Genomic DNA, 24098 nt, shown 5'->3' on the forward strand with positions numbered 1-24098 from the left:
GCTCAGTCAGCTGGAGGACCTACAGCCAGGGGACTACAACCGAGTCAAGGAGGCCCTGCTGCACAAGTTCGGGCTGACCCCCGAGATGTACAGGAAGAAGTTCCGGGGGGTACAGAAAGGGCCACGGGAGACCTATGTGGATCTGGCCTCCCGCCTGGCGCAATACGGCCGCAAGTGGGTGTCTGGAGTCGGAGCCCAGACCGCAGAGGAGCTGCTTAAGCTGGTCATGATGGAGCAGTTCTATGAAGCGTGCCCACCCAAACTGAGGCTGTGGCTCAAGGACCGGAGACCAGAGAACCCCCAGGAGGCCGGGAGACTGGCGGATGAGTTCACGGAGAGCCGGTCCGGGTGTGAACGGGAGTCCCGGAGAGAAAGGGAATCGCGCAGAGACCGGATCTCGGCTGAGCGACGGAGGGAGTCAACTACGAGGCGAAGTCGTCTGTGCCCCAGAGAACCAGCCAGGCCCTGGACAGAGACAGCCCAAAGCCTAACTTGCCAGCGCTGTGGGCAAAAAGGCCACAAGAGGGCTCAGTGCACCAGGTCCCAGGACCGGGGACTTTCCAGGGTTAACTGGCTGGGGCGGGAGGAAGGGCAGGCTGCCCCAGAGGCAGGGGCTGGCAGGCAAACCTCAGCTCAGAGAGAGGGGAAGGATGCTCAGTGCACCTCCCCTGGGAGGTCTGATTCTCAGGAGGCGGATTTCTCCATGTACCGGGTGGGGGCAGGACGGCCCCTGCGGAGCGAGTGCCTCATACCCCTGGAGGTGGATGGTAGGAAGGTGACGGGCTTCTGGGACACGGGGGCGGAGGTGACTCTGGCCCGATCCGACATAGTGGCCCCAGAGCGGATACTACCCCACACCCAGCTGACCCTGAAGGGCATAGATGGGTCCCCGTTTAAGGTGCCTGTAGCCAGGGTGCATCTGAAATGGGGGGCCAAGGAGGGCCTCAAGGAAGTGGGGGTGCACCCGCACTTGCCCACCGAGGTGCTGATGGGGAATGACCTAGAGGAGTGGCCCCATGAATCCCAGCGGGCTCTAGTCACTACCCGGAGCCAGAGCCAGTGGGGGGCTGACAACCTGGGTCCAGGGAAGGACTCCGGGCAGCGTCCTCAGGGTCCCATCCCAGTGGACATGGGGTCCAGCCAGGCTGGGACTCCGGACCTAGGCAAAGGTGGGGAACAGGTCCCGATCCCTGCCTCAGCAGCTAAATTCCAGGCTGAGGTGCAGGAAGACCCCTCCTTGCAGAGGCTGAGGGACCAGGCTGGCCTCCATGCAGCTCAGCCCCGGGGGAGAGGTGGCCAGGAGAGATTCCTGCGGGAGCGTGGACTCCTGTTCCGGGAATGGCTTCCCCCCAGGAAGGTGAGGGCATGGGGGGTCCAGCGGCAGCTGGTCATCCCCCGAAAGTTTCGCCTCAAGCTGCTGTATTTGGCCCACGATGTCCCCGTTGGGGGCCACTGGGGGATCCGGAGCACCCGGCTGAGGCTGCTCCAGCACTTCTATTGGCCGGGAATCTTTACAGCCGTGCAGCGGTACTGCCGGTCCTGTGACTCCTGCCAGAGGGGCGGGAAGGCCCAAGACAGTAGGAAAGCGGCTTGGGGGTCTCTACCCCAGATAGACCCTCTGGGCTCGCTGAGAGAGTTATGGGAGGGGAAGACCCCCCTGGATGGAGCATCGGGGATGGAAGCCGCCCTGGCTGTCCAGAGAAGGCTCGCTCGGCTCATGGCCCCGGCCCGAGAGACCCTGGCCAGGGATCAAGGCCAGTGGAAGGGTGGGTGTGACCCCCGAGGACAGGCCTGTGCCAGTCGCCCTGGAGTGGGGTGGCGAGTGGACACAGGGAAGCCAACTCATGTGGGTCCTCGCCACGGCCGGCCCGAGTCAAGGGGAGCACCCATGTCCCCAGGGCGGGTTCCCACGCAGAGGACCCAAACTTCCCTAGGTCACGAGCGGAGTGACCCTGCTCAGTTCACTCTCGGAGGGGGGAGAACTGTGACGTAGTGGGGGTACTTGCTGGGCTGTGGTGACCCCTGCTGTCTGGAGCAAGACCCAGCAGGGAAAACCTCACTAGGCAGAGGTAAGGCCAAACTTGTTGAACCAGTGGCCAGACACCCCCCATGGAGAGGAACAAAGGAAGGTGGATGCTGCCCTGGCTGGGGGGCAGGGCTGGAAGAGGGTTAGTTAGTTGCTGGCTGGAAGGCAGAGAAGAAGGAGCTGGGGAGGGGGCTGGGACTCCCCTATCTCAAGGGGGGGCATTGAGACCTCTTAGCCCCAGTTCCTGTAACCAGATTACATCTGTGCTGCGCTGTGCTGGAGGAGCAATAAACCACCCTCAATTCCACCGGCTGGTGCAGTCTGTTTGTGCCATTTCGGGGTGCAGGAGACGGGGAACCTCCAACGCGCCGTCACAGCCCGACTCTTGAAGGCAGAGCTGGTGGGGCTGTGCAGAGAGAGGGGCTTGCCTGTGCGGAAAGCAACCAAGGCCCAGCTGATTGCCCAGCTGGAAGATAATGACCAGCCACAAGGCCAGGATCTTGTCCCCAGGGGGAGCAGCCAGACCCCCCCTGAGAGTGTGTCAGGCTCAGAGAGGGGGAGGAGCGCTGGAACCCACCGGAGAGATGAGACAGCGTCTCCCTGGAGGCCTGCAAGCCGTAGCCCATCTAGGGCAGGGGCCAGCCCAGCGGAGCTGCGGCGCCTGGAGATCCAGCTGCGGATGAAGGAATTGGAAGTACAGGACCGAGAGAAGGAGCGCCAAGACCGAGAGAGGGAGCGCCAAGATCGAGAGAGGCAGCGACAGCATGAGCTGGCCATGGCAGAGCGGAGAACCTGCGGGGCCCCGGCTGCGCCAAGAGTGGATGGGCCCCAGGGTCCCGGGGCTGCCAGGTGCTTGGAGAGGCTCACGGTGGCCCAATTGAAGGACGTGGGCGACATAGACGGGTTCCTCAGCTCCTTTGAGAGGGCCTGTGGACTGCAACGGGTCCCCCCAGCTGACTGGCTGCAGGAGCTCATCCCCGCACTGAACCAGGAGGCGGCCGGAGTGCTCAGTCAGCTGGAGGACCTACAGCCAGGGGATTACAACCGAGTCAAGGAGGCCCTGCTGCACAAGTTCGGGCTGACCCCCGAGATGTACAGGAAGAAGTTCCGGGGGGTACAGAAAGGGCCACGGGAGACCTATGTGGACCTGGCCACCCGCCTGGCGCAATACGGCCGCAAGTGGGTGTCTGGAGTCGGAGCCCAGACCGCAGAGGAGCTGCTCAAGCTGGTCCTGATGGAGCAGTTCTATGAAGCGTGCCCACCCAAACTGAGGCTGTGGCTCAAGGACCGGAGACCAGAGAACCCCCAGGAGGCCGGGAGACTGGCGGATGAGTTCACGGAGAGCCGGTCCGGGTGTGAACGGGAGTCCCGGAGAGAGAGGGAACCGCGCAGAGACCGGATCTCGGCTGAGCAACGGAGAGAGACACCTCCGAGGCGAGCCCCAGGGACCAGGACCAGTCATCGATACCCCAGAGAACCAGCCAGGGCCCGGGCAGAGCCGACCCGAATGGGCCCACAGAACCTAACTTGCCATCGCAGTGTGACGGCGCGTTGGGGGTTCCCCGTCCCCTGCACCCCGAAATGGCACAAACAGACTGCACCAGCCGGTGGAATTGAGGGTGGTTTATTGCTCCTCCAGCACAGCGCAGCACAGATGTAATCTGGTTACAGGAACTGGGGCTAAGAGGCCTCAGTGCCCCCCTTGAGATAGGGGAGTCCCAGCCCCCTCCCCAGCTCCTTCTTCTCTGCTTTCCAGCCAGGAACTAGCTCCCTCTCCTCCAGCCCTGGCCCCCAGCCAGGGCAGCATTCACCTTCCTTTGTTCCTCTCCATGGGGGGTGTCTGGCCCCTGGTTCAACAAGTTTGGCCTTACCTCTGCCTAGCGAGGTTTTCCCTGCTGGGTCTTGCTCCAGACAGCAGGGGTCACCACAGCCCAGCAAGTACCCCCACTACGTCACACCCCCCCAGCGCCGCCCCCTGCATCCCCTGGCGCAGCCCCCCCAGCGCAGCCCCTCCAGCGCAGCCTTCTGCCCCCCGCCAGCTCAGCCCCTCCCTGGCACCCGGCAGCTCAGCCCCCCTGAACCTCCAGCTCAACCCCCCTGAACCTCCTGGTTCAGTCCCCCGCGCACCCAATGGCTCAGCCCCCCCAGCGCAGCCCTTCCTGACCGTCCCTCAGCCCCAGCCCCGTCCCAGCCTCACCCTTGAAGAAGAGAAGGGTCTCGGCCAGACATTCCTCGGGGTGACACTCCACGGCGCTGTCCAGGTCCCCGGGCACCCCCTTGAACTCCTCGCCGATGGGCCGGGGGTAGCCAGGCCGCAGCCGACCGTCCGCGTACGCCCAGACGTGCAGGCCCTGGAACCGGCAGCTCGCTGGGCACCGGCCCTTCCCGGCCGCTACCCTGCCCTGCCCCCCTGGACCAGAGCACCCCACAGCACCCAGTGCCTGCAGCCCGCCCCCCACTGCGCCCCTGTGTCTGCAGCCCCACCCCCCACAGCGCCCACTGCCTGCAGCCCGCCCCCCACTGCGCCCAGTGTCTGCAGCCCGCTCCCCACTGCGCCCAGTGTCTGCAGCCCGCCCCCCACTGCGCCCAGTGTCTGCAGCCCGCCCCCCACTGCGCCCAGTGTCTGCAGCCCCACCCCCCACTGCGCCCACTGCCTGCAGCCCGCCCCTCACAGCGCCCAGTGCCTGCAGCCCGCCCCCCACAGCGCCCACTGCCTGCAGCCCGCCCCCCACAGCGCCCACTGCCTGCAGCCCGCCCCCCACTGCGCCCAGTGTCTGCAGCCCGCCCCCCACTGCGCCCAGTGTCTGCAGCCCCACCCCCCACTGCGCCCACTGCCTGCAGCCCGCCCCTCACAGCGCCCAGTGCCTGCAGCCCGCCCCCCACAGCGCCCACTGCCTGCAGCCTGCCCCCCAAAGCGCCCACTGCCTGCAGCCCGCCCCCCACAGCGCCCAGTGCCTGCAGCCCGCCCCCCACAGCGCCCACTGCCTGCAGCCCGCCCCCCAAAGCGCCCCACAGCCTGCAGCCCGCCCAGCACTGCGCCCAGTGTCTGCAGCCCGCCCCCCACAGCGCCCACTGCCTGCAGCCCGCCCCTCACAGCGCCCAGTGCCTGCAGCCCGCCCCCCACAGCGCCCACTGCCTGCAGCCCGCCCCCCACAGCGCCCACTGCCTGCAGCCCGCCCCCCACTGCGCCCACTGCCTGCAGCCCGCCCCCCACAGCGCCCCACAGCCTGCAGCCCGCCCCCCACAGCGCCCAGTGCCTGCAGCCCGCCCCCCACAGCGCCCACTGCCTGCAGCCCGCCCCCCAAAGCGCCCCTGTGTCTGCAGCCCCACCCCCCACAGCGCCCACTGCCTGCAGCCCGCCCCCCACTGCACCCAGTGTCTGCAGCCCCACCCCCCACTGCGTCCAGTGTCTGCAGCCCCACCCCCCACTGCACCGCCCTGCCCTGCTCCCCGCAGCCTGACCCCTCCCCCTGGCCCCCCGCCCTGCCCTGCTCCCCGCAGCCTGACCCCTCCCCCTGGCCCCCTGCCCTGCTCCCTGCAGCCCGGCCCCCCGCCCTGCCCTGCTCCCCGCAGCCTGCCCCTCCCCCTGGCCCCCCGCCCTGCCCTGCTCCCCGCAGCCTGCCCCTCCCCCTGGCCCCCCGCCCCTGCCCTGCTCCCTGCAGCCCGCCCCTCCCCCTGGCCCCCCGCCCTGCCCTGCTCCCCGCAGCCCGCCCCTCCCCCTGGCCCCCCGCCCTGCCCTGCTCCCTGCAGCCCGGCCCCCCGCCCTGCCCTGCTCCCTGCAGCCTGCCCCTCCCCCTGGCCCCCCGCCCTGCCCTGCTCCCCGCAGCCTGCCCCTCCCCCTGGCCCCCCGCCCTGCCCTGCTCCCCGCAGCCCGGTCCCCCGCCCTGCATGGTGCCCCCGCCCAGATGCCCGCGCCCGGCTCACAGCTGGTACCTGGAACAGGTAGATGCTGTCATGCTCCTCGGGGTGCTCCTTGTGGTGCATGCGCAGCGCGGCGTCCACGGGGCCCTGGATCTCAGGCCAGGTGGCGTTGATGAGCTGGGTCGCGCCGTGGAAACCCTTCCAGACATGGTCCCCTGCCAGGCGAGGCCAAGGGAGACTGAGCCAGGCAGGGCTGGGCCAGGGCCCCGGGGTTGGGGACGAGGCGGGAATGTTCGTCACATTGCCCTGAACGCTGCGTGACTCAGTTTCCCCCATGTAACTCCCGTGCCCAGGTCGGGGCTGGGCAAATACCAGCCCACGGGCCAGCTCCGATTGGCCAGGCTCTGCCCCTGGCCGGCCCCTCCGCTGCGCCCACCCGCACAGCCACAGGCGGCTCCCGTCGGCCACGGACCCTTTCCAGCCAATGGGAGCCGCCACCGCTGGGCCCTGCAGCTGTGCAGGTACATAGACCCCGGCGAACCGCTGGCGCGATTGTCCTCCCAGCACACGATGGGAAGTGTGGCAGTGCCCCCGGAGGTGGGGGGAGGGGCATGGTGCCCCCGGAGGTGGGGGGAGGGGCATGGTGCCCCTGGAGGGCAGGGGAGGGGCGCGGTTCCCCCAGAGGGCGGGGGGAGGGGTGCGGTGCCCCCGGAGAACAGGGGAAGGGCGGGGTGCCCCCAGAGGGCGGGGGAGGGGCGCGGTGCCCCTGGAGGGCGGGTGAGGGGCGGGGTGCCCCCGGAGGGCGGGGGGAGGGACGCGGTGCCCCTGGAGGGCGGGGGAGGGGCGGGGTGCCCCCGGAGGGCGGGGGGAGGGACGCGGTGCCCCTGGAGGGCAGGGGAGGTGCGCGGTTCCCCCAGAGGGCGGGGGGAGGGGTGCGGTGCCCCCGGAGAACAGGGGAGGGGCGGGGTGCCCCCAGAGGGCGGGGGGAGGGGCGCGGTGCCCCCGGAGGGCGGGGGAGGGGCGGGGTGCCCCCGGAGGGCGGGGGGGGGACGCGGTGCCCCTGGAGGGCAGGGGAGGTGCGCGGTTCCCCCAGAGGGCGGGGGGAGGGGCGCGGTGCCCCCGGAGGGCGGGGGAGGGGCGGGGTGCCCCTGGAGGGCAGGGGAGGGGCGCGGTGCCCCCGGAGGGCGGGGGAGGGGTGCGGTGCCCCCGGAGAACAGGGGAGGGGCGGGGTGCCCCCAGAGGGCGGGGGGAGGGGCGCGGTGCCCCTCGAGGGCGGGGGAGGGGCGGGGTGCCCCTGGAGGGCAGGGGAGGGGCGCGGTTCCCCCAGAGGGCGGGGGGAGGGGTGCGGTGCCCCCGGAGAACAGGGGAGGGGCGGGGTGCCCCCAGAGGGCGGGGGGAGGGGCGCGGTGCCCCCGGAGGGCGGGGGAGGGGCGGGGTGCCCCCGGAGGGCAGGGGGAGGGGCGCGGTGCCCCTGGAGGGCAGGGGAGGTGCGCGGTGCCCCCGGAGGGCGGGGGAGGGATGCGGTGCCCCCGGAGAACAGGGGAGGGGCGGGGTGCCCCCAGAGGGCGGGGGGAGGGGCGCGGTGCCCCTGGAGGGCGGGGGAGGGGCGGGGTGCCCCTGGAGGGCAGGGGAGGGGCGCGGTTCCCCCAGAGGGCGGGGGAGGGATGCGGTGCCCCCGGAGAACAGGGGAGGGGCGGGGTGCCCCCAGAGGGCGGGGGGAGGGGCGCGGTGCCCCTGGAGGGCGGGGGAGGGGCGGGGTGCCCTGGAGGGCAGGGGAGGGGCGCGGTTCCCCCAGAGGGCGGGGGGAGGGGTGCGGTGCCCCCGGAGAAGAGGGGAGGGGCGGGGTGCCCCCAGAGGGCGGGGGGAGGGGTGCGGTGCCCCTGGAGGGCGGGGGAGGGGCGGGGTGCCCCCAGAGGGCGGGGGGAGGGGCGCGGTGCCCCTGGAGGGCGGGTGAGGGGCGGGGTGCCCCCAGAGGGCGGGGGGAGGGACGCGGTGCCCCTGGAGGGCGGGGGAGGGGCGGGGTGCCCCCGGAGGGCGGGGGGAGGGACGCGGTGCCCCTGGAGGGCAGGGGAGGTGCGCGGTTCCCCCAGAGGGCGGGGGGAGGGGTGCGGTGCCCCCGGAGAACAGGGGAGGGGCGGGGTGCCCCCAGAGGGCGGGGGGAGGGGCGCGGTGCCCCCGGAGGGCGGGGGAGGGGCGGGGTGCCCCCGGAGGGCGGGGGGGGGACGCGGTGCCCCTGGAGGGCAGGGGAGGTGCGCGGTTCCCCCAGAGGGCGGGGGGAGGGGCGCGGTGCCCCCGGAGGGCGGGGGAGGGGCGGGGTGCCCCTGGAGGGCAGGGGAGGGGCGCGGTGCCCCCGGAGGGCGGGGGAGGGGTGCGGTGCCCCCGGAGAACAGGGGAGGGGCGGGGTGCCCCCAGAGGGCGGGGGGAGGGGCGCGGTGCCCCTCGAGGGCGGGGGAGGGGCGGGGTGCCCCTGGAGGGCAGGGGAGGGGCGCGGTTCCCCCAGAGGGCGGGGGGAGGGGTGCGGTGCCCCCGGAGAACAGGGGAGGGGCGGGGTGCCCCCAGAGGGCGGGGGGAGGGGCGCGGTGCCCCCGGAGGGCGGGGGAGGGGCGGGGTGCCCCCGGAGGGCAGGGGGAGGGGCGCGGTGCCCCTGGAGGGCAGGGGAGGTGCGCGGTGCCCCCGGAGGGCGGGGGAGGGATGCGGTGCCCCCGGAGAACAGGGGAGGGGCGGGGTGCCCCCAGAGGGCGGGGGGAGGGGCGCGGTGCCCCTGGAGGGCGGGGGAGGGGCGGGGTGCCCCTGGAGGGCAGGGGAGGGGCGCGGTTCCCCCAGAGGGCGGGGGGAGGGATGCGGTGCCCCCGGAGAACAGGGGAGGGGCGGGGTGCCCCCAGAGGGCGGGGGGAGGGGCGCGGTGCCCCTGGAGGGCGGGGGAGGGGCGGGGTGCCCCTGGAGGGCAGGGGAGGGGCGCGGTTCCCCCAGAGGGCGGGGGGAGGGGTGCGGTGCCCCCGGAGAAGAGGGGAGGGGCGGGGTGCCCCCAGAGGGCGGGGGGAGGGGTGCGGTGCCCCTGGAGGGCGGGGGAGGGGCGGGGTGCCCCCGGAGGGCAGGGGGAGGGGCGCGGTGCCCCTGGAGGGCAGGGGAGGGACGCGGTTCCCCCAGAGGGCGGGGGGAGGGGCGCGGTGCCCCTGGAGAACAGGGGAGCGGCGGGGTGCCCTAAAGGGTGGGGGAGGGGCGGGGTGCCCTCGGAGGGCGGGGGAGGGGCGCAGTGCCCCTGGAGGGCAGGGGAGGGGCGCGGTGCCCCCGGAGGGTTGGGGAGGGGCAGGGTGCCCTAAAGGGTGGGGGAGGGGCGGGGTGCCCCCGGAGAACAGGGGAGTGGTGGGGTGCCCCCAGAGGGCGGGGGGAGGGGCGGGGTGCCCCCGGAGAACAGGGGAGGGGTGGGGTGCCCCCAGAGGGCGGGGGGAGGGGCGGGGTGCCCCCGGAGGACTGGGGAAGGGCGGGGTGCCCCCAGAGGGCGGGGGAGGGGCGCGGTGCCCCCAGAGGGCAGGGGAGGGGCGCGGTGCCCTTGGGGCTGGGGGCGGCTGCTGACGGGCTGCAAAGACCGGCCGACACTGGGGAGCCTGCCCCTTGGGGCTGCGACTCGCTGTGGGGGACTCATGGGGGGCTCTGCGGTCAGAGCCAAGAGGTCTTGGTGCAAGGGGCCCTGACGGGAGCTGCGGCCCCAGGGCCTGGCCAGGCCCCGATCCTGGGCGCCTGTGAGGCCCCCCCGGCGCCCCTCCCCGCAGCGCGGGTCCCTCCCAAGCCCGGCCAGGCCTGAGTGCAGTCGGGGCCGGGGGGCTGCGGGAGGCGGGGGAGGGGCGTGGCCACTGCCCGGCCCCGTGGGCAGCTCACGGGAGGCGTCAGGGAACGAGGCCTCGCCTGGGACTCGCTGCCGTCGAAGCCGCCGGCCTGGAGGGGCGACCCCCTGGGACCCGCCGGCGGCTCAGCGCTGGCAACGGGGGGACGTGGCCCCGGCCTGTCCTGCTCCCCGGACCTGCCGCGGCTCCTACCTCTGAAGAAGAGCATCACGCCCCGCTCGTCCAGCGTCACGGCGTCAAAGCCCCCGTCGTCTGCGCAGCGCGCGGCCAGCTCTGGGGAAGAGCGCGGTCCGGTCCAGAGGGGCACTGACCCGCCCAGCTCGGGGACCTGAACCCCCGCACCCACCGACCTGACCCCCCGCACCCACCACCAGCCCCCCGCACCCACCACCTGACCCCCGCACCCACCGACCAGCCCCCTGCACCCACCACCTGACCCCCGCACCCACCACCTGACCCCCGCACCCACCACCTGACCCCCCGCACCCACCACCTGACCCCCGCACCCACCGACCTGACCCCCCGCACCCACCACCTGACCCCCGCACCCACCACCTGACCCCCGCACCCACCGACCTGACCCCCGCACCCACCACCTGACCCCCGCACCCACCACCTGACCCCCGCACCCACCGACCTGACCCCCCGCACCCACCACCTGACCCCCCGCACCCACCACCTGACCCCTGCACCCACCGACCTGACCCCTGCACCCACCGACCTGACCCCTGCACCCACCGACCAGCCCCCCGCACCCACCGACCTGACCCCCCGCACCCACCACCTGACCCCTGCACCCACCACCTGACCCCTGCACCCACCGACCTGACCCCTGCACCCACCGACCAGCCCCCCGCACCCACCACCTGACCCCCGCACCCACCACCTGACCCCTGCACCCACCGACCAGCCCCCCGCACCCACCACCTGACCCCTGCACCCACCGACCTGACCCCCGCACCCACCGACCTGACCCCCCGCACCCACCGACCAGCCCCCTGCACCCACCACCTGACCCCCGCACCCACCGACCTGACCCCCCGCACCCACCACCTGACCCCTGCACCCACCGACCTGACCCCCGCACCCACCACCTGACCCCCCGCACCCACCACCTGACCCCCCGCACCCACCACCTGACCCCTGCACCCACCGACCTGACCCCTGCACCCACCGACCTGACCCCTGCACCCACCGACCAGCCCCCCGCACCCACCGACCTGACCCCCCGCACCCACCACCTGACCCCTGCACCCACCACCTGACCCCTGCACCCACCGACCTGACCCCCGCACCCACCACCTGACCCCCCGCACCCACCACCTGACCCCTGCACCCACCGACCTGACCCCTGCACCCACCGACCAGCCCCCCGCACCCACCACCTGACCCCTGCACCCACCGACCTGACCCCCGCACCCACCGACCTGACCCCCCGCACCCACCGACCAGCCCCCTGCACCCACCACCTGACCCCCGCACCCACCGACCTGACCCCCCGCACCCACCACCTGACCCCTGCACCCACCACCTGACCCCCGCACCCACCGACCTGACCCCCGCACCCACCACCTGACCCCTGCACCCACCACCTGACCCCTGCACCCACCGACCTGACCCCCGCACCCACCACCAGCCCCCCGCACCCACCACCTGACCCCCCGCACCCACCGACCTGACCCCCCGCACCCACCACCAGCCCCCCGCACCCACCGACCTGAGCCCCCGCACCCACCGACCTGACCCCCCGCACCCACCACCAGCCCCCCGCACCCACCACCTGACCCCCGCACCCACCGACCTGACCCCCCGCACCCACCACCTGACCCCCGCACCCACCACCAGCCCCCCGCACCCACTGACCTGACCCCCGCACCCACCACCTGACCCCCGCACCCACCGACCTGACCCCCGCACCCACTGACCTGACCCCCGCACCCCCCACCAGCCCCCCGCACCCACTGACCTGACCCCCGCACCCACCACCTGACCCCCGCACCCACCACCTGACCCCCGCACCCACCGACCTGACCCCCCGCACCCACCACCAGCCCCCCGCACCCACCGACCTGACCCCCCGCACCCACCACCAGCCCCCCGCACCCACCGACCTGAGCCCCCGCACCCACCGACCTGACCCCCCGCATCCACCACCAGCCCCCCGCACCCACCGACCTGAGCCCCCGCACCCACCGACCTGACCCCCCGCACCCACCACCTGACCCCCGCACCCACCGACCTGACCCCCCGCACCCACCACCTGACCCCCGCACCCACCACCAGCCCCCCGCACCCACTGACCTGACCCCCGCACCCACCACCTGACCCCCGCACCCACCACCTGACCCCCGCACCCACCACCTGACCCCCGCACCCACCGACCTGACCCCCGCACCCACTGACCTGACCCCCGCACCCCCCACCAGCCCCCCGCACCCACTGACCTGACCCCCGCACCCACCACCTGACCCCCGCACCCACCACCTGACCCCCGCACCCACCGACCTGACCCCCCGCACCCACCACCTGACCCCCGCACCCACCACCTGACCCCTGCACCCACCGACCTGACCCCCGCACCCACCACCTGACCCCCGCACCCACCACCTGACCCCCGCACCCACCGACCTGACCCCCCGCACCCACCACCTGACCCCTGCACCCACCACCAGCCCCCCGCACCCACCACCTGACCCCCGCACCCACCGACCTGACCCCCCGCACCCACCACCAGCCCCCCGCACCCACCACCTGACCCCCGAACCCACCACCTGACCCCCGCACCCACCGACCTGACCCCCGCACCCACCACCAGGCCCCCGCACCCACCACCTGACCCCTGCACCCACCACCAGCCCCCCGCACCCACCACCTGACCCCCGCACCCACCGACCTGACCCCCGCACCCACCACCAGGCCCCCGCACCCACCACCTGACCCCTGCACCCACCACCAGCCCCCCGCACTCACCACCTGACCCCCGCACCCACCACCAGCCCCCCGCACCCACCACCTGACCCCCGCACCCACCGACCTGACCCCCCGCACCCACCACCTGACCCCCGCACCCACCACCAGCCCCCCGCACCCACTGACCTGACCCCCGCACCCACCACCTGACCCCCGCACCCACCGACCTGACCCCCGCACCCACTGACCTGACCCCCGCACCCCCCACCAGCCCCCCGCACCCACTGACCTGACCCCCGCACCCACCACCTGACCCCCGCACCCACCACCTGACCCCCCGCACCCACCGACCTGACCCCCCGCACCCACCACCAGCCCCCCGCACCCACCGACCTGACCCCCGCACCCACCACCAGCCCCCCGCACCCACCGACCTGAGCCCCCGCACCCACCGACCTGACCCCCCGCATCCACCACCAGCCCCCCGCACCCACCGACCTGAGCCCCCGCACCCACCGACCTGACCCCCCGCACCCACCACCTGACCCCCGCACCCACCGACCTGACCCCCCGCACCCACCACCTGACCCCCGCACCCACCACCAGCCCCCCGCACCCACTGACCTGACCCCCGCACCCACCACCTGACCCCCGCACCCACCACCTGACCCCCGCACCCACCACCTGACCCCCGCACCCACTGACCTGACCCCCGCACCCCCCACCAGCCCCCCGCACCCACTGACCTGACCCCCGCACCCACCACCTGACCCCCGCACCCACCACCTGACCCCCGCACCCACCGACCTGACCCCCCGCACCCACCACCTGACCCCCGCACCCACCACCTGACCCCTGCACCCACCGACCTGACCCCCGCACCCACCACCTGACCCCCGCACCCACCACCTGACCCCCGCACCCACCGACCTGACCCCCCGCACCCACCACCTGACCCCTGCACCCACCACCAGCCCCCCGCACCCACCACCTGACCCCCGCACCCACCGACCTGACCCCCCGCACCCACCACCAGCCCCCCGCACCCACCACCTGACCCCCGAACCCACCACCTGACCCCCGCACCCACCGACCTGACCCCCGCACCCACCACCAGGCCCCCGCACCCACCACCTGACCCCTGCACCCACCACCAGCCCCCCGCACCCACCACCTGACCCCCGCACCCACCGACCTGACCCCCGCACCCACCACCAGGCCCCCGCACCCACCACCTGACCCCTGCACCCACCACCAGCCCCCCGCACTCACCACCTGACCCCCGCACCCACCACCTGACCCCCGCACCCACTGACCTGACCCCCCGCACCCACCACCTGACCCCCCGCACCCACCACCTGACCCCTGCACCCACCACCTGACCCCCGCACTCACCACCTGACCCCCGCACCCACCCCCTGACCCCCGCACCCACCACCAGGCCCCCGCACCCACCGACCTGACCCCCCGCACCCACCACCTGACCCCCGCACTCACCACCTGACCCCCGCACCCACCACCTGACCCCCGCACTCACCACCTGACCCCCGCACCCACCGACCTGACCCCTGCACCCACCACCTGACCCCCGCACCCACCACCTGACCCCCCGCACCCACCCCCTGACCCCCCGCACCCAGCACCTGACCCCCGCACCCACCACCTGACCCCCGCACCCACCGACCTGCCCCCCGCACCCACCGACCTGACCCCTGCACCCACCACCTGACCCCCGCACCCACCACCTGACCCCCGCACTCACCACCTGACCCCTGCACCCACCACCTGACCCCCTCACCCACCACCTGACCCCTGCACCCACCGACCTGACCCCCGCACCCACCACCTGACCCCCGCACCCACCACCTGACCCCCGCACCCACCGACCTGACCCCCCGCACCCACCACCTGACCCCTGCACCCACCACCAGCCCCCCGCACCCACCGACCTGACCCCCGCACCCACCACCTGACCCCCGCACCCACCACCAGCCCCCCGCACCCACCACCTGACCCCCGCACCCACCCACCTGACCCCCGCACCCACCACCTGACCCCCGCACCCACCACCTGACCCCCGCACCCACCGACCTGACCCCCCGCACCCACCGACCTGACCCCCGCACCCACCACCTGACCCCCGCACCCACCGACCTGACCCCCCGCACCCACCGACCTGACCCCCGCACCCACCACCTGACCCCTGCACCCACCGACCTGACCCCCGCACCCACCACCTGACCCCCGCACCCACCGACCTGACCCCCCGCACCCACCGACCAGCCCCCTGCACCCACCGACATGACCCCCGCACCCACCACCTGACCCCCCGCACCCACCACCAGCCCCCCGCACCCACCGACCAGCCCCCACCGACCTGACCCCCGCACCCACCGACCAGCCCCCCCCACCGACCTGACCCCCGCACCCACCGACCTGACCCCCGCACCCACCGACCAGCCCCCCGCACCCACCGACCTGACCCCCCGCACCCACCACCTGACCCCCGCACCCACCACCTGACCCCCGCACTCACCACCTGACCCCCGCACCCACCCCCTGACCCCCCGCACCCACCACCAGGCCCCCGCACCCACCGACCTGACCCCCCGCACCCACCACCTGACCCCCGCACTCACCACCTGACCCCCCGCACCCACCACCTGACCCCCGCACTCACCACCTGACCCCCGCACCCACCGACCTGACCCCTGCACCCACCACCTGACCCCCGCACCCACCACCTGACCCCCGCACCCACCCCCTGACCCCCCGCACCCAGCACCTGACCCCCGCACCCACCACCTGACCCCCGCACCCACCGACCTGACCCTCCGCACCCACCGACCTGCCCCCCGCACCCACCGACCTGACCCCTGCACCCACCACCTGACCCCCGCACCCACCACCTGACCCCCCGCACCCACCACCTGACCCCCGCACTCACCACCTGACCCCTGCACCCACCACCTGACCCCCTCACCCACCACCTGACCCCTGCACCCACCGACCTGACCCCCGCACCCACCACCTGACCCCTGCACCCACCACCTGACCCCCGCACCCACCGACCTGACCCCCCGCACCCACCACCTGACCCCTGCACCCACCACCAGCCCCCCGCACCCACCGACCTGACCCCCGCACCCACCGACCTGACCCCTGCACCCACCACCTGACCCCCGCACCCACCACCTGACCCCCGCACCCACCACCAGCCCCCCGCACCCACCACCTGACCCCCGCACCCACCCACCTGACCCCCGCACCCACCACCTGACCCCTGCACCCACCGACCTGACCCCCGCACCCACCACCTGACCCCCGCACCCACCGACCTGACCCCCCGCACCCACCGACCAGCCCCCTGCACCCACCGACATGACCCCCGCACCCACCACCTGACCCCCCGCACCCACCACCAGCCCCCCGCACCCACCGACCAGCCCCCCCCACCGACCTGACCCCCGCACCCACCGACCAGCCCCCCACCGACCTGACCCCCGCACCCACCGACCTGACCCCCGCACCCACCGACCAGCCCCCCGCACCCACCGACCTGACCCCCCGCACCCACCACCTGACCCCCGCACTCACCACCTAACCCCCGCACCCACCGACCTGACCCCCGCACCCACCGACCAGCCCCCTGCACTCACCGACCTGACCCCCCGCACCCACCACCTGACCCCCGCACCCACCGACCTGACCCCCGCACCCACCGACCAGCCCCCTGCACCCACCACCTGACCCCCGCACCCACCGACCAGCCCCCTGCACCCACCGACCTGACCCCCGCACCCACCACCTGACCCCCGCACCCACCGACCTGACCCCTGCACCCACCGACCAGCCCCCCGCACCCACCACCTGACCCCCCGCACCCAGCACCTGACCCCCGCACCCACCGACCTGACCCCCCGCACCCACCCCCTGAACCCCCGCACCCAGCACCTGACCCCCGCACCCACCACCTGACCCCCCGCACCCACCGACCTGACCCCCGCAAACACCGACCTGCCCCCCGCACCCACCGACCTGCCCCCCGCACCCACCACCAGCCCCCCGCACCCACTGACCTGACCCCCGCACCCACCGACCAGCCCCCCCCACCGACCTGACCCCTGCACCCACCGACCAGCCCCCTGCACCCACCACCTGACCCCCGCACCCACCGACCAGCCCCCTGCACCCACCGACCTGACCCCCGCACCCACCACCTGACCCCCGCACCCACCGACCTGACCCCCCGCACCCACCACCTGACCCCCGCACCCAGCACCTGACCCCCGCACCCACCGACCTGACCCCCCGCACCCACCCCCTGACCCCCGCACCCAGCACCTGACCCCCGCACCCACCGACCTGACCCCCGCACCCACCGACCTGACCCCTGCACCCACCGACCAGCCCCCCGCACCCACCACCTGACCCCCGCCCCAACCGACCTGACCCCCGCACCCACCGACCTGACCCCCCGCACCCACCACCTGACCCCCCGCACCCAGCACCTGACCCCCGCACCCACCGACCTGACCCCCCGCACCCACCCCCTGACCCCCGCACCCAGCACCTGACCCCCGCACCCACCACCTGACCCCCGCACCCACCGACCTGACCCTCCGCACCCACCGACCTGCCCCCCGCACCCACCGACCTGACCCCCCGCACCCACCACCAGCCCCCCGCACCCACTGACCTGACCCCCGCACCCACCACCAGCCCCCCGCACCCACCACCTGACCCCCACACCCACCACCTGACCCCCGCACCCACCGACCTGACCCCCCGCACCCACCACCTGACCCCCGGACCCACCGACCTGACCCCCGCACCCACCGACCTGACCCCCCGCACCCACCACCTGACCCCCGGACCCACCGACCTGACCCCCGCACCCACCACCTGACCCCCGCACCCACCACCAGCCCCCTGCACCCACCGACCAGCCCCCCGCACCCACCGACCAGCCCCCTGCACCCACCGACCTGACCCCCCGCACCCACCGACCTGACCCCCTGCACCCACCACCTGACCCCCGCACCCACCACCTGACCCCCACACCCACCGACCTGACCCCCGCACCCACCGACCAGCCCCCTGCACCCACGGGGATGGGTTATAACCTCTCCCCTGTGTAAGGGGTCTGGGGGGCACAGGGAGCACTGGGGTGTCTGAGGGGAGGTGGGGGATGGGTTATAACCTCTCCCCTGTGTAAGGGGGGCTGGGGGGGGGCACAGGGAGCACTGGGGTGTCTGACGGGAGGTGGGGGATGGGTTAGAACCTCTCCCCTGTGTGAGGGGGGCTGGGGGGCACAGGGAGCACTGGGGTGTCTGAGGGGAGGTGGGGGATGGGTTATAACCTCTCCCCTGTGTAAGGGGGGTCTGGGGGGCACAGGGAGCACTGGGGTGTCTGAGGGGAGGTGGGGGATGGGTTATAACCTGTCCCCTGTGTATGGGGGGCTGGGGGGAGCACTGGGGTGTGTGAGGGGAGGGGGGATGGGTTATAACCTCTCCCCTCTGTGAGGGGGGCTGGGGGGGCACAGGGAGCACTGGGGTGTCTGAGGGGAGGTGGGGGATGGGTTATAACCTGTCCCCTGTGTATGGGGGGCTGGGGGGAGCACTGGGGTGTGTGAGGGGAGGGGGGATGGGTTATAACCTCTCCCCTCTGTGAGGGGGGCTGGGGGGCACAGGGAGCACTGGGGTGTGTGAGGGGAGGTGGGGGATGGGTTAGAACCTCTCCCCTGTGTGGGGGGGGCTGGGGGCACAGGGAGCACTGGGGTGTCTGAGGGGAGGTGGGGGATGGGTTATAACCTCTCCCCTGTGTAAGGGGGCTGAGGGGCACAGGGAGCACTGGGGTGTGTGAGGGGAGGTGGGGGATGGGTTATAACCTCTCCCCTGTGTAAGGGGGCTGGGGGGGCACAGGGAGCACTGGGGTGTCTGAGGGGAGGTGGGGGGATGGGTTATAACCTCTCCCCTGTATGAGGGGGGCTGGGGGGCACAGGGAGCACTGGGGTGTCTACGGGGAGGTGGGGGATGGGTTATAACCTCTCCCCTGTGTGAGGGGGGCTGGGGGGCACAGGGAGCACTGGGGTGTGTGAGGGGGGGGATGGGTTATAACCTCTCCCCTGTGTAAGGGGGGCTGGGGGGCACAGGGAGCACTGGGGTGTGTGTGGGGGGGGATGGGTTATAACCTCTCCCTGTGTAAGGGGGGCTGGGGGGCATAGGGAGCACTGGAGTGTGTGTGGGGGGTGGGGGATGGGTTATAACCTCTCCCCTGTGTGAGGGGGGCTGGGGGGCACAGGGAGCACTGGAGTGTGTGTGGGGGGTGGGGGATGGGTTATAACCTCTCCCCTGTGTGAGGGGGCTGGGGGGCACAGGGAGCACTGGGGTGTCTGAGGGAGGTGGGGGATGGGTTAGAACCTCTCCCCTGTGTAAGGGGGGCTGGGGGGCACAGGGAGCACTGGGGTGTGTGAGGGGAGGTGCGGGATGGGTTAGAACCTCTCCCCTGTGTGGGGGGGGGGGGCTGGGGGCACAGGGAGCACTGGGGTGTGTGAGGGGAGGTGGGGGATGGGTTATAACCTCTCCCCTGTGTAAGGGGGGGCTGGGGGTCACAGGGAGCACTGGGGTGTCTAAGGGGAGGTGGGGGATGGGTTATAACCTCTCCCCTGTGTAAGGGGGCTGGGGGGCACAGGGAGCACTGGGGTGTCTAAGGGGAGGTGGGGGATGGGTTATAACCTCTCCCCTGTGTAAGGGGGGCTACAGGGAGCACTGGGGTGTCTAAGGGGAGGTGGGGGATGGGTTATAACCTCTCCCCTGTGTAAGGGGGGCACAGGGAGCACTGGGGTGTTTGAGGGGAGGCGGGGGATGGGTTATAACCTCTCCCCTGTGTAAGGGGGGCTACAGGGAGCACTGGGGTGTCTGGGGGAGGTGGGGGATGGGTTATAACCTCTCCCCTGTGTAAGGGGGGCTGGGGGGCACAGGGAGCACTGGAGTGTGTGGGGGGGGTGGGGGATGGGTTATAACCTCTCCCTGTGTAAGGGGGGCTGGGGGCACAGGGAGCACTGGGGTGTGTGAGGGGGGGTGGGGGATGGGTTATAACCTCTCCCCTGTGTGAGGGGGGCTGGGGGGGCACAGGGAGCACTGGGGTGTCTGAGGGGAGGTGGGGGATGGGTTATGACCTCTCCCCTGTGTGAGGGGGGCTGGGGGGCACAGGGAGCACTGGGGTGTCTGAGGGGAGGTGGGGGATGGGTTATAACCTCTCCCCTGTGTGAGGGGGGCCTGGGGGGCACAGGGAGCACTGGGGTGTCTGAGGGGAGGTGGGGGATGGGTTATAACCTCTCCCCTGTGTAAGGGGGCTGGGGGCACAGGGAGCACTGGGTGTCTGAGGGGAGGTGGGGGATGGGTTATAACCTCTCCCCTGTGTGAGGGGGCTGGGGGCACAGGGAGCACTGGGGTGTCTGAGGGGAGGTGGGGGATGGGTTATAACCTCTCCCTGTGTAAGGGGGGCTGGGGGGCACAGGGAGCACTGGAGTGTGGGGGGGGGGGGGGATGGGTTATAACCTCTCCCCTGTGTAGGGGGGCTGGGGGGCACAGGGAGCACTGGGGTGTGTGAGGGGGGGTGGGGGATGGGTTATAACCTCTCCTCTGTGTAAGGGGGGCTGGGGGGAGCACTGGGGTGTGTGAGGGGAGGTGGGGGATGGGTTATAACCTCTCCCCTGTGTGAGGGGGCTGGGGGGCACAGGGAGCACTGGGGTGTCTGAGGGGAGGTGGGGGATGGGTTATGACCTCTCCCCTGTGTGAGGGGGCTGGGGGGGCACAGGGAGCACTGGGGTGTCTGAGGGGAGGTGGGGGGATGGGTTATAACCTCTCCCCTGTGTGAGGGGGGTTGGGGGGGCACAGGGAGCACTGGGGTGTGTGAGGGGGGGTGGGGGATGGGTTATAACCTCTCCCCTGTGTGAGGGGGCCTGGGGGGCACAGGGAGCACTGGGGTGTCTGAGGGGAGGTGGGGGATGGGTTATAACCTCTCCCCTGTGTAAGGGGGCTGGGGGGCACAGGGAGCACTGGGGTGTGTGAGGGGAGGTGGGGGATGGGTTATAACCTCTCCCCTGTGTGAGGGGGCTGGGGGGCACAGGGAGCACTGGGTGTCTGAGGGGAGGTGGGGGATGGGTTATAACCTCTCCCCTGTGTAAGGGGGCTGGGGGGCACAGGGAGCACTGGGGTGTGTGGGGGGTGGGGGGATGGGTTAATACCTCTCCCCTGTGTGAGGGGGCTGGGGGGCACAGGGAGCACTGGGGGGTCCGGGGGAGGTGGGGGATGGGTTATAACCTCTCCCTGTGTAAGGGGGGCTGGGGGGCACAGGGAGCACTGGGGTGTGTGGGGGCGGGGGGATGGGTTAATACCTCTCCCCTGTGTGAGGAGGCCTGGGGGGCACAGGGGGCGCTGGCCAGTGTGGGGAGCAGCCCCCCAGGCTGGCAGAGGCCTCGGGGGACGGGGTCCAGCCCCGCTCAGGGCCCCAGGCCGGGCTCTACGGGGCCACGTCTCTAAGCAATTTTGTCCTTGAGGTGCCCCAGGACCCCCCGTCCCAGCCCCGGGGCCCAGGTCGCTCGCGGCCCCTGGTGGCGTCTCACCCGTCTCGTTCAGCGCGGCCTCCCCCTCAGCCGGGAACCGGGCTCCAGCTGCCCCGGGTCTGCCATGGCCGCTGCAGAGAGAGCGGTGTGGGCGGGGGGCTGGCTCCCCCCAGCCGGGGCAGGGACCCCCACCCCCACCCGGGGCAGGGACCCCACCCCCACCCGGGGCAGCCTTAGTCTGGGCAGGGACCCCACCCCCAGCCAGGGCAGCCCTAGTCTGGGCAGGGACCCCACCCCCAGCCGGGGCAGCCCTAGTCTGGGCAGGGACCCCACCCCCAGCCAGGGCAGCCCTAGTCTGGGCAGGGACCCCACCCCCACCCGGGGCAGCCTTAGTCTGGGCAGGGACCCCACCCCCACCCGGGGCAGCCTTAGTCTGGGCAGGGACCCCACCCCCACCCGGGGCAGCCTTAGTCTGGGCAGGGACCCCACCCCCACCCGGGGCAGCCCTAGTCTGGGCAGGGACCCCACCCCCACCCGGGGCAGCCCCAGTCTGGGCAGGGACCCCACCCCCAGCCGGGGCAGCCCTAGTCTGGGCAGGGACCCCACCCCCACCCGGGGCAGCCCTAGTCTGGGCAGGGACCCCACCCCCAGCCGGGGCAGCCCTAGTCTGGGCAGGGACCCCACCCCCACCCGGGGCAGCCTTAGTCTGGACAGGGACCCCACCCCCACCCGGGGCAGCCCTAGTCTGGGCAGGGACCCCACCCCAGCCGGGGCAGCCCTAGTCTGGGCAGGGACCCCACCCCCAGCCGGGGCAGCCTTAGTCTGGGCAGGGACCCCACCCCAGCCGGGGCAGCCCTAGTCTGGGCAGGGACCCCACCCCCACCCGGGGCAGCCCTAGTCTGGGCAGGGACCCACCCCCAGCCGGGGCAGCCTTAGTCTGGGCAGGGACCCCACCCTCAGCCGGGGCAGCCTTAGTCTGGGCAGGGACCCCACCCCCAGCCGGGGCAGCCTTAGTCTGGGCAGGGACCCCACCCCCAGCCAGGGGCAGCCTTAGTCTGGGCAGGGACCCCACCCCCAGCCAGGGGCAGCCCTAGTCTGGGCAGGGACCCCACCCCCACCCGGGGCAGCCCTAGTCTGGGCAGGGACCCCACCCCCACCCGGGGCAGCCCTAGTCTGGGCAGGGACCCCACCCCCACCCGGGGCAGCCCTAGTCTGGGCAGGGACCCCACCCCCACCCGGGGCAGCCCTAGTCTGGGCAGGGACCCCACCCCCACCCGGGGCAGCCTTAGTCTGGGCAGGGACCCCACCCCCAGCCGGGGCAGCCTTAGTCTGGGCAGGGACCCCACCCCCAGCCAGGGCAGCCCTAGTCTGGGCAGGGACCCCACCCCCAGCCGGGGCAGCCCTAGTCTGGGCAGGGACCCCACCCCCAGCCAGGGCAGCCCTAGTCTGGGCAGGGACCCCACCCCCAGCCAGGGCAGCCCTAGTCTGGGCAGGGACCCCACCCCCAGCCGGGGCAGCCTTAGTCTGGGCAGGGACCCCACCCCCAGCCGGGGCAGCCCTAGTCTGGGCAGGGACCCCACCCCCAGCCGGGGCAGCCTTAGTCTGGGCAGGGACCCCACCCCCAGCCGGGGCAGCCTTAGTCTGGGCAGGGACCCCACCCCCACCCGGGGCAGCCCTAGTCTGGGCAGGGACCCCACCCCCAGCCGGGGCAGCCTTAGTCTGGGCAGGGCCCCCACCCCCAGCCGGGGCAGCCTTAGTCTGGGCAGGGACCCCACCCCCACCCGGGGCAGCCCTAGTCTGGGCAGGGACCCCACCCCCAGCCGGGGCAGCCCTAGTCTGGGCAGGGACCCACCCCCAGCCGGGGCAGCCCTAGTCTGGGCAGGGACCCCACCCCCAGCCGGGGCAGCCCTAGTCTGGGCAGGGACCCCACCCCCACCCGGGGCAGCCCTAGTCTGGGCAGGGACCCCACCCCCACCCGGGGCAGCCCTAGTCTGGGCAGGGACCCCACCCCCACCCGGGGCAGCCTTAGTCTGGGCAGGGACCCCACCCCCAGCCAGGGCAGCCCTAGTCTGGGCAGGGACCCCACCCCCACCCGGGGCAGCCCTAGTCTGGGCAGGGACCCCACCCCCACCCGGGGCAGCCTTAGTCTGGGCAGGGACCCCACCCCCAGCCGGGGCAGCCCTAGTCTGGGCAGGGACCCCACCCCCACCCGGGGCAGCCTTAGTCTGGGCAGGGACCCCACCCCCACCCGGGGCAGCCCTAGTCTGGGCAGGGACCCCACCCCCAGCCGGGGCAGCCCTAGTCTGGGCAGGGACCCCACCCCCACCCGGGGCAGCCTTAGTCTGGGCAGGGACCCCACCCCCAGCCGGGGCAGCCATAGTCTGGGCAGGGACCCCACCCCCAGCCAGGGCAGCCTTAGTCTGGGCAGGGACCCCACCCCCACCCCGGGGCAGCCTTAGTCTGGGCAGGGACCCCACCCCCAGCCAGGGCAGCCTTAGTCTGGGCAGGGACCCCACCCCCACCCGGGGCAGCCCTAGTCTGGGCAGGGACCCCACCCCCAGCCGGGGCAGCCTTAGTCTGGGCAGGGACCCCACCCCCACCCGGGGCAGCCCTAGTCTGTGCAGGGACCCCACCCCCACCCGGGGCAGCCCTAGTCTGGGCAGGGACCCCACCCCCAGCCGGGGCAGCCTTAGTCTGGGCAGGGACCCCACCCCCACCCGGGGCAGCCTTAGTCTGGGCAGGGACCCCACCCCCACCCGGGGCAGCCCTAGTCTGGGCAGGGACCCCACCCCCAGCCGGGGCAGCCCTAGTCTGGGCAGGGACCCCACCCCCACCCGGGGCAGCCTTAGTCTGGGCAGGGACCCCACCCCCACCCGGGGCAGCCTTAGTC

The 24098-nt window shown here is 73.1% G+C and overlaps 1 protein-coding gene across 3 annotated transcripts in view; it reads right to left on the reverse strand.

The window, feature by feature from the left end:
• HPX (hemopexin) overlaps positions 1–24098 on the reverse strand; it is a 64593-nt gene that overhangs the window by 20048 nt on the left and 20447 nt on the right. The window contains exons 2-5 of one of the 3 annotated variants that reach the window (XM_089775850.1): positions 21269–21339; positions 9922–10002; positions 5960–6102; positions 4224–4377 (exon numbers count right to left, since the gene is read on the reverse strand). In XM_089775850.1, the coding sequence (XP_089631976.1) occupies positions 4224–4377; positions 5960–6102; positions 9922–10002; positions 21269–21339 (449 nt within the window). The remainder of the gene's footprint in view (positions 1–4223; positions 4378–5959; positions 6103–9921; positions 10003–21268; positions 21340–24098) is intronic. The other 2 variants (XM_089775851.1, XM_089775852.1) reach the window with 2 other exon arrangements.

Source organism: Pelodiscus sinensis, chromosome 1 (genome assembly GCF_052426305.1).
Source record: "Pelodiscus sinensis isolate ZL-2025 chromosome 1, ASM5242630v1, whole genome shotgun sequence".
In the NCBI taxonomy this organism is placed as follows: Eukaryota; Metazoa; Chordata; order Testudines; family Trionychidae; genus Pelodiscus; species Pelodiscus sinensis.